The following is a 16,199-nucleotide window of genomic DNA, read 5'->3' as shown; positions in this document are numbered from 1 at the left end:
TGCATATCTTAAGTTTTGTACACATTTCAGATTATTTCTTTAGAATAGATTCCTAGAAATGGAATCACTGTGTTAAAGGGTATGAACATTTTTAAGACTCTTGACCTGCATTGCTAAATTGTTTTTTAGAAGTGTTGAAATAATTTACACTCCAACTAAAAATGTGTGAATGTGTCTAAACTCCCTTGCTGTAGCCAGAACTGATTATTATCTTTCTAAAAATGGATTAAAAAGGGTAATGTTAATGTTATTTTAATTTCAACTGTTACATCTTTGACTATTAATGAAGCAGAATACTTTTTTTGAACTGAGTTTCCTTTGAGTTATTTGCTCATGTCCTTGGCCCATTGATGATTGATTAGCATGAACTTATGGTATCTTGAGGATATTAAGCTTTGTCTTTCATAATTATTACACATATTTTCATTTTAAGTTATTGTGCATGACAGGTTTTGTTTTTTATAAGCTTTATATTTTTATATAGTCGAACCTATCAACACTCTACTCTTAGACATTACTTACAGGTTTAATTAATTTTTTTAAAAGAAAGAAAAGCATATACAAAGGATAATGTAACAAATACCTATGTGCTCACCATATTAATAAATACTGATATTTTGCTTTTGATTTTTTAAAAGATTTATTTATTTATTTTAGAGAGAGAGAGAGAGAGCACAAGCATGAGGGGCTGAGGGAGAAGGAGAGAGAATCTCAAGCAGACTCCATGTTGAGCACTGAGCCCGACGTGGGACTCGATCTCACCATTCTGAGATCACGATCGGAGCCGAAACCAAGAGTGGGATGCTTAACTGACTGTGCCACGCAGGCATCCCTGCTTCTGATTTTTTAAAAAACAAAGTTACAGATGAAATTGAGATCTCCTTATTTCCCTTTCCAGTAACATTTCCCTCTCTCCTTTACCCACTTCTTTGTTATCCAGAGGCAAGCCTATCAGGAATTTTGGTGTGATTCCAAATATGGTATTGTAAATTTACCACAGGTATATGTACCCATAAGCATTCATAATACTGCTTAGAGTGTTATAAAAATTTATGTAAGTTACCATACTATTTGTTATACTTTTGCAACTTGCTTATTAAAACTTAATATCCTGTTTTCAAGACTGACTCCATGTTATTACATATAGGTCTAATTAATTCACTTTCACTGTCTGTGTAGCATGATTATACCACAACATTTTCTTCATTTCTCTACTGATGAACATTTGCACTGCTCCTGATGTTTTGGTGTAAATAATATTCAGTTGACATCTGTGCTTGTCTCCTGGTTCAGGTATGTGAGAGTTTTACCTAGAAATGGAATCGCAAGATAATAGGGTACAGGAATTTATCATACCACCAGCTATTGCCAGATTGTTCTTCTTAAGGTTATAAAGAAAAATTTGTCTTAAACTTTGTTTAGGGCAGGAGATTTTTGTATGTTATAATACACTATGTATTAACTTATTCCATCCTCAAACAGCTCTATGAGGTAGGAACAGATATTATGGCCATTGTATAGACAAAGAAACTGGAGTTCAGAGCCAAAGCCTTCAGAACTGGAAAGTGGCAGAGCCACGTTTTAAACCCAGGAAGTCTGGCTGCAGAGCCATGCTTACCTACTCTGGTAGGTGGAGGAGTCAAGATAGGTAGGTTATGCTGCTGTAATAACAAAACCTTAGTTTTTTGGGTTTTTTTTGGGGGGGGGGGCGTTCTTCGGCATGTTGTGTTGTTTCTTTTTTATTTTATTTTATTTTATTTCTTTAAATATTTTTATTTTATTATGTTATGTTAATCACACCAAAACCTTAGTTTTTAACAAAACAAAAGATTGTTTCTTCTTCATGGGAAGTGTGTAGTGGGTCTGGGTGGCTCTCCAGAGCACCAGTCCTCTGTGAGGTGGCTCAGAATTCTGTGCCCATGTGCTGGCAACTTAATATCAACATTTGTTTCTACAGTCACTATGGTAGGTGACGAGAGGGAAAACAGAGAATCACATAGTTGTTTTTAAAAGCTTCTGCCTGGAGGGACATGTACCCTTTCTCATATTTCATTGGATGAAGCAAGTCACATGGCCAAGCCTTACTTCAAGAGGCAGGGAACTGTAACCTTCTTATGTGCCCAGAGTAGAGAGGAACAAGAAACATCCATGACAGCTGTGATGACACCATGTCATGTGCTCACGTTCTACTGCTGCCATTGACTAGCCGTGTGACTTTCAACAGGTCCCTTTTCTTCTAATTTTAATATCTGGACAATGACAGGATTCACTTATTTATTCAGTTGGTACCCATTATTTATTGAGAGTCCAGTGTATGCCAGGCACCCTGTGACCCTGCAAATGCAATGATAAACAGGGTGTAACTTCTGCCCCCAAGCGGGTGGCAATTTAATAGCTACCTTACTGTTGATTTTCAGTTCTAAAATTCCAAGACTCTGTTAAAAGGCAATCACAACAACAAACCTTCCAGAGCATTACATTCTAGAGACTCAGGCATTTTCTTAGGAGTTTATTCCTTTTTGGTGTACGTGAATCCACTTGGCTGCAGTGTTAACTCATTTCCAGCAACAGATACACACATGTACATCACTTTCAAATTGCTGGTGTATGTGCATACTGGCATATGTGGGGAAAATAAAGCAGACTTTGGATTATTCTCACAGCTATTTTGAATTTAGTGGGCAGAACACTTCATAAAAAAACAGAAGAAAATCAATTTGATTGAGAAATACCTGGGCAGATAACTTTGCTACATAATGGACATTCCAGATATCAGAGAGGTTTTTTTTTATTACTTATGAATAAATAAAATTACAAAACTAAAGATTTCAAAACCATTTTGATTTGCAGTTAATTTTTCCCTAGAGGAATATTTATTGATATAAAATAGAAGAAATATGAAGAAGTATATTTGTGAGCATGCACAAAACCGGTTTGCCAATTAAAAAAAAAAAATCTCTCAGGACCTGAAGCAGCCTTCCAAGTGTTAATTTACTAGTTGCCTGTAGTTAAAATACAGTTCACATGAAAAATTTATAAGAATTTGAGGCATTGTCTTTAATCATGGTGCAACAGCTTAAAATTTGAATGAAATATGCAAAAAAAAAATCCATTCTACTTTACATTGATGCAATCATGGCATTTCCTTTATTCTTAATACTGCAAGTCTAATTCTTAAACCAAAGCCAAAAAATAGTGATGCAATAGTTGGATGCATCTTCAGACCATTCTAAATAAATTTCCGATTAATCAGACCCATTTGTCATCCTTCTTACAATCCTTTCTTTCTTTCTTTCTTTTTTGATCTTATTTTATTATGTTATGTTAGTCACCATACAATACATCATTAGCTTTTGATGTGGTGATCCACGATCCATTGTTTTCGTATAACACCCAGCGCTCCGTGCAGTATGTGCCCTCCTTAATACCCAACACCGGGCTAACCCAATCCTTTCACACTTAAGAGGTATTGAGTTGTTTCACCATATAATGATTAATTTGCTGCTTGTCTGTACTTTGAATTTATTTAATATTGGTATACTTGTTCCCCTTCTAATAGTAAAACAGGGACAGAGACCATGATCATTACTCTCAGAACCTCTGGCTTGCCCAGTAAGCATCCAATAATTATTACTGGGCTTTCTTGAAGGCAAAATAAGAATAATCAGAATCTTTGAGTATGGGAAGAGCTTAGAGAAGCTGGTTATATTTACTAAGGAGAGATCAATAACCATTCTCTATTCTCATTATACATATTCTCCCTGAGTGATCCGATCTGTTGCCATGACATCAAGTGTTACCTTATGACTTCTAAATCCATGTCTCCAATAATGGCCTTCTTCCTGAGGTCCACACAGGCATTTCAGCCACCATCACCACCTGGTTATCTACACAGATAACTCAGACTCAAAATACATAAACAAGAATGCTTTATCTTCTTCCTCCACCTCAGCTCCCTTTGTGGTCTCTTTTTCAGAAGGGTGCCATCATCCACTCATCCATATGATGCACCTGGAGTTATCCTTGATTCTTCCATTTTCTTTATCAAGAACCAAGTCCTGTGCGTTCTACTTCTTTAATAGCTCTTGAATCCATCCTCTCCCTACAACTTCCAACTTCAGTTCAGACCTTCATTTCCTACCTGATTCTAGTAATACTTCCTAAGTAGACTTCCTATCTCCAGCCAGGTTTACTTGAATTGTTTCCTCCATACCCAGGCCTATGACTTTTCTCATGCAAATCTCATCATGTCAGTGTAGATACACTTCCAGTTTCACTCTATTTGGTGAATGGGTGCAGTTCCATATTCTGGTCCTTTCCCAATTTACTGTCTGCTCAGGAGGTCTCAATTATGTCCTGAGAGTGTTGCCCCTATTTCCACACCCCTAAAATGCTGTGTTTCAAGTCATACTTGCCTGTCTCAATAGAGCTCTTTCTCACCCTGACCATGCTCCCTCTCTTCTGCCCACCTTATTTTCATTTTTTTACTTTGTGGCAATTGCAGAGGACAAAGGGATGAAGGGAAGTATGGAAGGAAGAAATGAAAGGCACCAAGGAACTGCAGCCCAATTTCTTGATGCTTTTTCCCTTTCAATCCTAGAGTCCATGGTCTGCTTTTGTAAAACGTTTTCTATTACACACCATGTGTGTAGTTTTTGTGTGTCTCTGAGTGGGCTGTGTTATGTCAGTCCGTGAGCCTCAAACAGCACTGTTGAGAATTTGGTTAAGCTACTCCATAGTAGTATTGCCTTGGCATCCATTTTGTTTGGCCAAGTGGGCTGCAGAGGCCTTAAACTGACACTAATCCCCTCGTGCACACTCATGCCCTAGATAGCACCCTGCAGCGTCACAAGCAAACACACACTCCTGATATGACACCTCTAATACCTTTTGTGATCAACAGTTTCCTCTCTTTCTGAGGTCCTTCTCCTGGTGTGCCCTTTAGATAGATTCTGGCAAGGCTTACAGAAAACTGCTCTTTTTGGTTTGAATTGACCGATCTGGCCTTAGCCTGGGAACTTCCCAAAGCCCTCCACCCACAGCTGCAATAAAGGCGTGTGTCCCAGGTCCTGCCTCTCTCTCTGCCTGCACCTTGCTTTGACCTCCCCCTGTAGCCCCTAGAGGTGTGCTGTGTACTTCCTCCAGGACCTGTGAGTAATAAATTTCTCTATTTCAATTTCTCTTGTGATGTTTTGTTGAACCGGGACTCACCATCTGGCACCCTGTGTTCCATTTAACAAATATTAATTTAATAGTCATAACAAGCAATAATCCTATCTACCAATATTACTGTCTTTTCAATGATTACCACATCAAAATCATGATGAAAGGAGGTAAAGGAAGGAAGAAAAAAACTGAACTGTTAAGAAAAAGGCAAACTGTTTCAAGATAATCTTGAATATTGGTTTAAAATAACATCCCCAAGGAAAGAAACACTTACCTTCTGCTGTGGAAATGTGGACTCCATCATGGCTGTTTCAAAGCTGTGAGCACCCTCTGCCTGGGTCTTATCCCACAGAGCTCTGAGAAATTGCACAGAATGACTTTGTATGGATAGGGGCTCAGGAAACAGGCTCTGAAAGGGCAATAATGAGAAAACCATAACATTATCTCTTGTCCTAACAATATTGTTTGATCAACTACAAGGTACTATTTGGGTTGAAATTCAACCAGGTTTAAATTTAAATAAAACAACAAAGAAATCTATCTTGAAGATCAAACATATGATATACTTTAGGCTTCTCATTTTTTTAATAGAAAAGTAAAATTATGGAATAGGATTTCAAGCCAGTTGATATTGATCTCTAAATATGCCTAACCTTTGTAATGTAATGTTTACCTCGATCATTTCCCAAGCATGGTACTTAATTGGAAAGTGGTTAATATAAATATTCATATTTATTTGTTCAAAGATCTGAGAATTATGGTATATAATTAAAACTAGAGTATAAATATCAAGTCTGTTTATGCAGAGTAGATGATGAAGGCTAGAAATTAAATAACTAAGAGTACACTATTCAACAACTGAAATATTAACAGTGTGAACGGATGGTGGGGAAACAAAAACACTTTTAATCCTAAAATGTATAAGAGGTGACTATTCCCAGAGCTAATACTCTAGTTTTGGATAAAAAGATTATTCATGTAAAGAAAATCACATTTACATGTATTTCATTCAAGAAGATTTAAATTGTGTTTATATATTTACTAATCCATAATGGGTTTAATAGTCATTTAAACATTGTGACATGATATCTATAAAATGAGAAGTATTTTAATTCAAGGGAACAATTTTATAAAAACATAGGCCATAATATAGGGCATCAAATATTATTTACATACATATAATACCATACATATTATCCTTTATGTGTGAGTTATGATAAAATAATAATATTGGCTTACAAAATTTTATTTTTTGTGTCAATGACTGTCCAAGCATTAGTTTATGAGAATTTAGGTGGTCTGTGTGTATAAAGTAACTATTTAGTAAATGAAAACTAATAACTTTTTTCCAGAAAAATCTAGTTATTATCATCATCAAGATAAACTGTTTCTTATGCTGAGTGGGGAAACGTGGAGGATCTTATACCCCAAGTAAGTGGTCCACAGATTAAAAAGACTAAAAGCCAGTAACAGATAGATTGATTATACCACCCATAATGTGGACATATCTGGGAATTTCTTGATTATTATCAGAAACTTATACAGCATATGATTTTTCACTTAAAGAAGAACAGGACCGGATTTAACTAATCACCATTTCAAAGAGGACCAGTTAGACTGGAATCTGTGAATTTGAGAATTCCATGAATGTGTTGACAGTTAACTTTGTGTTATTTGAATTCCATGAATGTGTTAACTTTGCCTTCTTAAAGCAAAGAGTCTGACCCAGCATACAAGGCTAGTACTAGGTTTGTAATGATCAAGTCAAAGATTTGATTTTTCTTGACCCCAAAGTCAGGATTCACCCAGACTACACAATATCAAGGGTGTAGAAAAAGAAAGGAAACATAGTAAAATGAACAAAGAAGAAAAGCATCATAAACAGATGCTTTTGGGTGATTTTGCTTAAAGAGAAAAACAAAGAATCAGACTAAGTCAATAAAATATGACTGAAGGGACAAAAATAAATCAAGTTTTTTGGTTTATTTTCAGAAAACTGACAAGTAAAGAACAAAGCCAATGAGGAAACCAAATACAAACTCACTGATGGAAACTATTTGAAAAACAAGTAAAGTAGAAGAAAAATAAGGTCATTTCAAGAAAAGGAAAAAAAAACAATGCTGGTTTTTATACTCACAATTTGATTCACATCAAAATGTGAGTTGTTCTTTATGAGATATTATTAAGTGTTCTTAAAAAGACTTCCTATAGGAAAAGATGGTTTTCCTAAGGTATATCTAAGCAGTCTCTTTTCTTAATTACTATAGCTCCATTTTATGATTATGATCTATTCAGCATTAAAATGCATCTTTTCTTAATAAGCTTACCTTTTCTTTATAAAGAATGTAATTGTCTGGTTGGTAGGGGCTCTTATAGAAATATTTCATTAATAGAAACAAACTATACTATCACTTGGCCTAATTTTTACCTATTTTATAACATTCATTTTATAACATTCATAATCTGTTTTTTCTGCCTCAGCCCTCTCTGCTTCTTTCTGAAACCCCCCATTTCATTTTTTAACACATGTGCTACTAGGAAAAGACAACTGAATGAGGGGGCAGGTGGTCTGTATTCTTCCTTTAATTTACTTATCTGTAAAAATGATGTCTGATATTCCTCCTATTACTAACATTTTATAATCTATATTCAACTTTTATATGAAAGTTTAATGCATTCAAGATAAGTATTTCCAAATATTCAAGACTCCCTGCTGATGCTAAAATCTTTGCATCAAGTTGTTCATTAAGTTGAAAGTTCCTCTTTATGTAACTTTACCTATATACATAAATTCTATGGGAAAAAATGGCATTCCAGTATTTTAATGATGTCAAAAAGGATATGTTGACACTAAAATTAATTGGAGATTGGAAGGCTGTAGAGAAATAAAGACAAGCCCTACATAAGGAAAGCTATTCCTCCAAATAAGCTGTTTTTGTTGTCATTTAACAAAAAAATATTTTCTTTTCTTTTTTTTTTTTTAAGAGAAGAACATTCTCTTCTTTTTCTTTAAAGCTAAGGACATTCAAGATATTACTAAGTTTGGCCTCCTTAATACTAATCCAAGGTCTTTCATAAAGAAACTACCCTAAAATATAGAAAACCCATGTTAAAAATTATTAGTGAAATGTGTATGCATTGCTGTTATTTACATATGAACTCTAATCAAAGAATTCAGTAAAAGTGATTATAAACTCATAACCCACCAACTCACTAAGGAGCCATGACAAACATGCATATACACACCTGCTGAAAGAGGAACATGATCTGGATCCACGGCTGAGGTTCTTGGCTGATGAGAATAAAACTGGATTTACTGTAGAGGCAGTAATGACCCTTCAGGGAGCAGGTAAAGAACAACTTTGCTACGCAACTTCTAACAGAATCTAGAAATGAATATACATAGCATTACACATAGATTCTTCCAGAGTTGTACTTTATACTTCAACATAGAAACACCTCTAGAAATACGTTCTTCAGTTTCAGTCTGCAAATGAATAACTCCAAATAACTGTGTATTTGGGAGTGTATCCATTTCATGGAATGTAGATTTAACTAAAGATTTCTTCAACAAGTTATATTCTTTCTATCAATCTTTCCCTTGTTTTCATTAATAATGCATTAGGAATCTCCAAGGAACTCACCTGGAAGAAAGAAAACCTCTCATCAATAGAAAGGGAGATGCAGTGTTATTACTATCTGATTGGGCACTTTGAAATGATAGTGTGGGAAGGATAAGCAAATGCATGGAGGCAACCCAGGCATCTTCTGGGCAGTGGATAGCGTGCCATGAACCAGTAACATTGTTCTCTTGGTTGTGCAGGGGCCACAAAGACAGCCTCCAGAATAACTCTGCCAGTGGTGTGACTTCCTATGAACTGGCCTGGTGTGGTTTGAAAAGTTTATCTTATATATTGAAGAGGTTCAAAACAGGGAAACTTAATGAGATCATTTTTTAGGGATAAGAAAGTGGGGGAGGGTGGTGGTGGCGGCATGGAGCAGAAGTGGCAAGAAGCCGTAAGTAGGAGGAGCCATTTAATTTTTACACCCTACAAGATGGGTGTTATTATTTCTATCTTAAAAATGAGGACGGGGCGCCTGGGTGGCTCAGTCGTTAAGCATCTGCCTTCGGCTCAGGTCATGATCCCAGGGTCCCGGGATCGAGCCCCACATCAGGCCCCCTGCTCGGGGGGGATGCCTGCTTCTCCCTCTCCCACTCCCCCTGCTTGTGTTCCCTCTCTCTCTGTGAAATAAATAAATAAAATCTTTAAAAAAAAAATGAGGAAACTTACTGCATTAGGGGGTCAGCTTAGCGAACCACTATGAATGCCTTGTTCACCACCATGACTCTGCCATGTGGCATATACAAGAGATGCTCAAGAGAGCATCTGGACAAATGAATGATGCTCAGGGGTCTAGAAAAACTCCTCAAGTCTATCCAATCTGTGGCAGAGCCAGGATTTGAACTCAGCTGAGCTGATGCCACATTAAGATGCTTTAGGCTCTACCATACTGGGAATTTTTAGATCTGTCATATTGATAATGCATGGGGTATTTATTCTTTCAGAATTAAGCTGATATTTTAATAAAAAAAAGAATTAAGCTGATACTTTAAATGAAATATTTTGAATATTAATAGGTTTTAGTATGGACTACTTTTAAAAATGGAAATATGGGTTACAGTTTATTAATAAAGTTGATGGCGACCCTAATAAGGTAGCAGTCAGTTCCCACCTAAGAGAGTGCCCTGGGTTCCTTAGAGAATTCGGGAGGCCTATCTGTGCACTATAGGGACTCAGGTGTGAAGGAATAACAGGCTTTTCAGGAAGAGCTTAGAAAAATTAAGGAAGAGTGACCGATGACACATTAGAGGAGAATGCATTGAAAATAAAATAAAGACACTCATCAGTTTAGAAATATATACAGAAATCTTAACAATTAACAACTATCTGTGATTCTGAAACACCGGTATGGAAGAGGATGTTTTTGTGAAGTTAACTGTTTTGGGGAATTAAAAAAAATGGGGTTGAGCATTCAATATCCTTGTATAAAATCAGAAATCATTTCTGTATTCTGTGGGTGAATGGATTATGAGATGTGAAGAATGACGAAAGTTCAGTGGAAAAGACCAGGAGGCCCTGCATTGAGAAAGAAAGATCTCAATGTATAGAATTGAGCACAGTATTGGCTTAAAATTGCCCTATCAGAAATTACTTGAAATGGTAACTAAAAATCCTTTTTTGGTACAGATGTTCTGGAAAATTGGATTTAAGTTAATCAATACTAGAGAAACAGGAAACCAAGTATTTCATAATGACACACACACACAAACAGTATTTGAAATAAAGCTAGCTGTGATGTATACTCTGAGACAGCAGTATGTTTTGCTTTAATAGAAGGGTTCAAAAGAAAACAAGTTCTTTTCTAAGAAGCTATGCAGTAGGTTGACAGTCACAAGTTGGACTTCAGGCCTCTGCCATGAAAAAAGTTTTTGTCTTTTTCTTTTCCTTAAATATTCTCAGTACTCATTCATGTTTTCTTTTGCAAATGAACATTGATTAGATTTATTTTACTCACCCCGAGTCTACCAGTTTTCTATACACAACCCACAGAGGTCCCAGATCACACAAAATGGGCAAAGCAGTAGAAAACAGAGGCCTTTAACTTAGAAGCATATATGCTAGCTATAAAAATAAACCAGTTCTGTGATATCTTCTGTTAATGCTTTCTATAACCTGATCTGTAGCAATATTTTTTCCTCATTTTTTTCAGAGCTTTCCTAACTTGGAAAATTTTCCCTACAACATTAACATTTAATTGCTGATTTTTCTCTGCAATTCTCTTCCTCATGTTCACTCTGTGGTATTGAATGGTAGGCATGCATAAATGGTTGTTGGATGAATGAATGAATGTCAAACACTATGTGGAGAGCAAGAAGGGCCAGGATGTTGACCCTGCTCTTAAGAAGCTTACAGCCAAATGGGAGAGACATCTATAAACAAAACATAAATTGTTTTAAGTCCGTGGGATAATGGAGGAACATACAATTCTGACTGCTCAGAGAAATGAGCAGCTATTTTAATTGGGAAACAAGGAAAATCTTCATGGAAGAGGAAATATTTGAGGTCACTTTGAAAGATAACCACAGTCTTGAACTTAGAAAAAGTTGGGAGGAGAAAAGCATTTTAAGTGTATGGAATATCCAGAAAAAAACATATAAGGCATGAAGTTTAAGGTAATTCCAGGTGGTAAGGTAAGTGTATCTGGGTCATTATGATATTTTTTGCTTATACAATTGATGTCCAAAGGGTTATTTATTTTTATAGAGTAAATGTTGAAGGTCATGCTTTGCTAAATATAGAATGCTTTGCCTATTCCACCAAGTCTGATTATTTCTTTCTTTTGGTAGATTACAGTCTATCTTTGTAAAAATCAAAGGATTTGTTGTGGTCTTTATAAACACTGAAGTTAACATGAACATCAATAATTGTATAATATAATTATATTATAAGTTGAAATATCCAAAATATATACATCACACACATGGGTAGATTTAAAGGTGTGATACAAAATACAGGAATAGGTTGCAGTTCAAGATGGCAACATAAGAAGACCCTGAACTCACTGATAAGCAATAGGCTTGATAAAGAATTTAAAGTAATGATCTCAAAAATACTCACTGGGCTAGAGAAAAGAATGGGAGAACTCAAGTGAGACCTTCAATAAAGAGATAGAAAATATTAAAAAGAACCAATCAGAATTGACGAATACAATAACTGAAACAAAAAACACACTAGAGGGAATCAACAGTAGATTAGAAGATGCAGAAGAATGTATCAGCAATCTGGAAGACAGGGGAATAGCACACAAGCTGAACAGCAAAAAGAGAAAAGAATTTTTAGAAATGAGGATTAAGGAGGGATCTATTAGACAATGTCAAGCCAACAAACATTCCTATTGTAGGGGGTCCCTGAAGAACTGAGAGAGAGGTGTAGGAAACTTATGTCAAGAAATAATAACTGAGGGGAAAAGATGGCAGAAGAGTAGGGGAACCTATTCCAACTGGTCCCCGGAATTGAGCTGGATATCTACCAGACCACTCTGAACACCCATAAAATCAGCCTGAGATGTAAGAAGATAGATCTGGATCTCTACAAACAGAATATCGCAGGTGGTTGGTTTTGAGGTATGAAGCGGGGATCCGTGATTCTGAGGGCAGATATCAGAGGATAAACGGCAGGGGGAGGGAGCTGTGGTGATCCTGCACCACCAGTGAGTGACAGCCTCCCGTGCTGGGGACGGGGCACAGACTCGCAGACCGGTAGCGACAAGGAAAGGACTTTAGGGCAGCCCCTGGACTGAAACCCGGAGTGGTGGGGCTGTGCTTGTGAACTGGGGATGGCTGGCGGTTTTAGAAGCACAAAGGGCAGAGACGTGCCCCTGTGCCTGGACCTGGAGGTGAGGACTGGGAGCCCTGCTGAAGGGCACACAACCCAGGATGCTGCAGTTTATAGACAGAAATGGAGATAGTGTGGCCTGGAAAGCTCACTGAAGAACAGACTGTGACCTCTCTGCTCTGAGGCAGAGGGTTGGAAATGATCTCTTCTGCTCTGACTCTCCGAAGAGATGCAGAAATCCGCCAGGGAAAGCCACCAGAGAACAAAAGCCCCCCAAAACCAGTTTTCACTGAGCCCATCCCCCCGACAGGAGGCAGGGCAACTCTGCCCAAACAGGGTTGCCTGAGTAACAGTGCGGCAGGCCCCTCCCCCAGAAGACAGGCTGGGAAAACAAGAGGCCAGGAACCCTAAGGTCCCTATAGAACAGGTGCATCTTGCTTGCGTTGTGGTCAATAATTTGGATTCTGTACATTCCTGCAACCACCTGTCAACAGAGTGACTAGAAGGAGGAACCCCCCAAATAGGAAAGACTCAGAGACTGTGACTTCTGCCACAGATTTACAAATGGATACAGATATAACCAAGAAGTCAGAGATGAAATTCAGGGTAGCAATTGTGAAGACAATAGCTAGAATGGAGAACTCAATTAACGACAACATAAAGTCTTTAAGGGCAGAAATGAAAGTTGAATTGGAAGAATTTAAAAATGCTATCAATGAGATCCAATCTAATCTAGATAATCTAACAGCTGGGCTAAGCGAGGCAGAAGAATGAATTAGTGATCTAGAAGGCAAATTAATAGAAAAGAAGGAAAAAGTGGAGGCCAGGGAAAAACAACTCAAAATCCATGAAAATAGAATCAGAGAAATAAGTGACACCATGAAATGATCCAATCTCAGGATAATTGGGATCCCTGAGGGGGTGGTGAGAGAGAGAGGACTAGAAGATATATTTGAGCAAATTGTAGCTGAGAACTTCCCTATCTGGGGAACTAAACAAACTTTCGTGTCCTAGAGGCAGAGAGGACCCCTCCCAAGATCAAGGAAAACAGGCCAACACCCTGGCATGTAATAGTAAAACGCACAAATCTTAGAACCAGGAAACCATCTTAAGGGCAGTTAGGGGGAAGAGATTCCTTATGTACAGAGGGAGGAACATTAGAATAACATCAGACCTATCCACAGAGACCTGGCAAGCCAGAAAGGGCTGGCAAGACATATTCAGGGTACTAAATGAGAAAAACATGCAGCCAATAATACTTTATCCAGCAAGGCTGTCATTTAGAATGGATGGAGAGAGGAAGAGCTTCCAAGACCGGCAGAAACTGAAAGAATATGTGACCACTAAGCCGGCCCTGCAAGAAATATTAAGAGGGGTTCTATAAAAGGAGAAAGACCCCAAGAGTGATATAGAACAGAAATTTACAGAGACAATCTATAAAAACAAGGTCTTCACAGGCAACATGATGACAATAAATTCGTATCTTTCAATAATCACTCTCAACGTGAATAGCCTAAATGCTCCCATAAAATGGCACAGGGTTGCAGATTGGATAAAAACACAGGACCCATCCATATGCTGTCTACAAGAGACCCATTTTGAAACTAACGATACATCCAGACTGAAAGTGAAGGGAGGAAGATCCATCTTCCATGCCAACGGACCTCAAAAGAAAGCTGGGGTAGCAATTCTTATATCAGACAAATTAGATTTTAAGCTAAAGACTGTAGTTAGAGACACAGAAGGACACTATATCATTCTTAAAGGGTCTCTCCAACAAGAAGATCTAACAATTGTAAATAACTACGCCCCCAACATGGGAGAAGCCATCTACATTGGCCAACTGTTAACCAAAATAAAGAGTCATATTGATAACAATACGTTAATTGTAGGAGACCTCAATACTCCACTCTCAGCAATAGACAGTTCATCTAAGCAGAAAATCAACAAAGAAACAAGAGCTTTGAATGACACACTGGACCAGATGGACCTCACAGATAATATACAGAATATTCCACCCTAAAACAACAGGATACTCATTCTTCTCGAGCACACATGGAACTTTCTCCAGAATAGACCACATACTGAGTCACAAATCAGGTCTCAACCAATACCAAAAGATTGAGATTATTCCCTGCATATTCTCAGACCATAATGCTTTAAAACTGGAACTCAATCACAAGAAAAAATTTGGAAGAAATTCAAACACTTGGAAGCTAAAGACCACTCTGCTCAAGAATGTTTGGGTCAACCAGAAAATCAAAGAAGAACTTAAATAATTCATGGAAACCAATGAAAATGAAAACACATCGGTCCAAAACCTATGGGATACTGCAAAGGGGGTCCTAAGGGAGAAATACATAGCCATCCAAGCCTCACTCAAAAAAATAGAAAAATCCCGAATTCACCAACTAACTTTACACCTTAAAGAACTAGAGAAAAAGCAACAAATGATGCCTAAGCCATGCATTAGAAGAGAAATAATTAAGATCAGAGCAGAGATCAATGAATTAGAAACCAGAAACATGGTAGATTGGATCAATGAAACTAGAAGCTGGTTCTTTGAAAGAATTAATAAGATTGATAAACCACTGGCCAGACTTATCCAAAAGAAAAGAGAAAGGACTCAAATTAATAAAATTATGAATGAAAGGGGAGAGATCACGACTAACACCAAGGAAATAGAAACAATTATTAGAAATTATTATCAACAACTATATGCCAATAAATTGAGCAATGTGGAAGAAATGGATGCCTTCCGGGAAACCTATAAACTCCCAAGACTGAAACAGGAAGAAACTGACAACCTGAATAGGCCAATAACCAGTAACGAGATTGAAGCAGTGATCCTCCAAAAAACAAGAGTCCAGGGCCTGGTGGATTCCCTGGGGAATTCTACCAAACATTCAAAGAAGAAATAATACCTATCCTCCTGAAGCTGTTTCAAAAAATAGAAACAGAAGGAAAGCTTCCAGACTCATTCTATGAGGCCAGCGTTATCTTAATCCCCAAACCAGTCAAAGACCCCATCAAAAAGGAGAATTTCAGACCGATATTCCTGATGAATATGGATTCCAAAATTCTCAAAATCCTAGCTAATAGGATTCAACAATACATTAAAAGGATCATCCACCATGACCAAGTGGGATTTATCCCCGGGATGCAAGGGTAGTTCAACATTCGCAAATCAATCAATATGATAGAACACATTAATAAGAGGAGGGAGAAGAACCATAGGGTCCTCTCAATTGATGCAGAAATGAAAGGGGAGAAGTAACAACAGACACCACAGAAATACAAAGGATTATAAGAGAATATTATGAAAAATTATATGCCAACAAACTAGACAGCCTACAAATGGATAAATTTCTAGAAACATATAATCTTCCAAAACTGAAGCAGGAAGAAATAGAAAATCTCACAGACTGATTATAGGTAATGAAACTGAACTGGTAATAAAGTTATTATTTCTTTTTTTTAGTTTAATTTAATTTAATTTAATTATGTTATGTTTGTCACCATACATCATTAGTTTTTGAGTAGTGATCCATGATTCATTGTTTTCATATAACACCCAGTGTTCCATGCAGTACATGCCCTCCCTAATACCCATCACTGGGCTAACTCATCCCCCCC

At 37.2% G+C, this 16,199-nt stretch overlaps 1 protein-coding gene across 1 annotated transcript in view; it reads right to left on the bottom strand.

The window, feature by feature from the left end:
- Positions 1-16,199, bottom strand: part of VEPH1 (ventricular zone expressed PH domain containing 1) — a 222,112-nt gene that overhangs the window by 40,427 nt on the left and 165,486 nt on the right. Inside the window, exons 10-11 of the mRNA XM_032408363.1 lie at positions 8,413-8,552; positions 5,441-5,575 (exon numbers count right to left, since the gene is read on the bottom strand). Of these exons, the coding sequence (XP_032264254.1) occupies positions 5,441-5,575; positions 8,413-8,552 (275 nt within the window). The remainder of the gene's footprint in view (positions 1-5,440; positions 5,576-8,412; positions 8,553-16,199) is intronic.

The sequence above is a fragment of the Phoca vitulina genome, unplaced genomic scaffold (assembly GCF_004348235.1).
Source record: "Phoca vitulina isolate PV1807 unplaced genomic scaffold, GSC_HSeal_1.0 scaffold10, whole genome shotgun sequence".
NCBI lineage: Eukaryota > Metazoa > Chordata > Mammalia > Carnivora > Phocidae > Phoca > Phoca vitulina.
The sequence above is the reverse complement of the archived record's forward strand: the minus strand, read 5'-3'. Positions and strand labels throughout refer to the sequence as shown.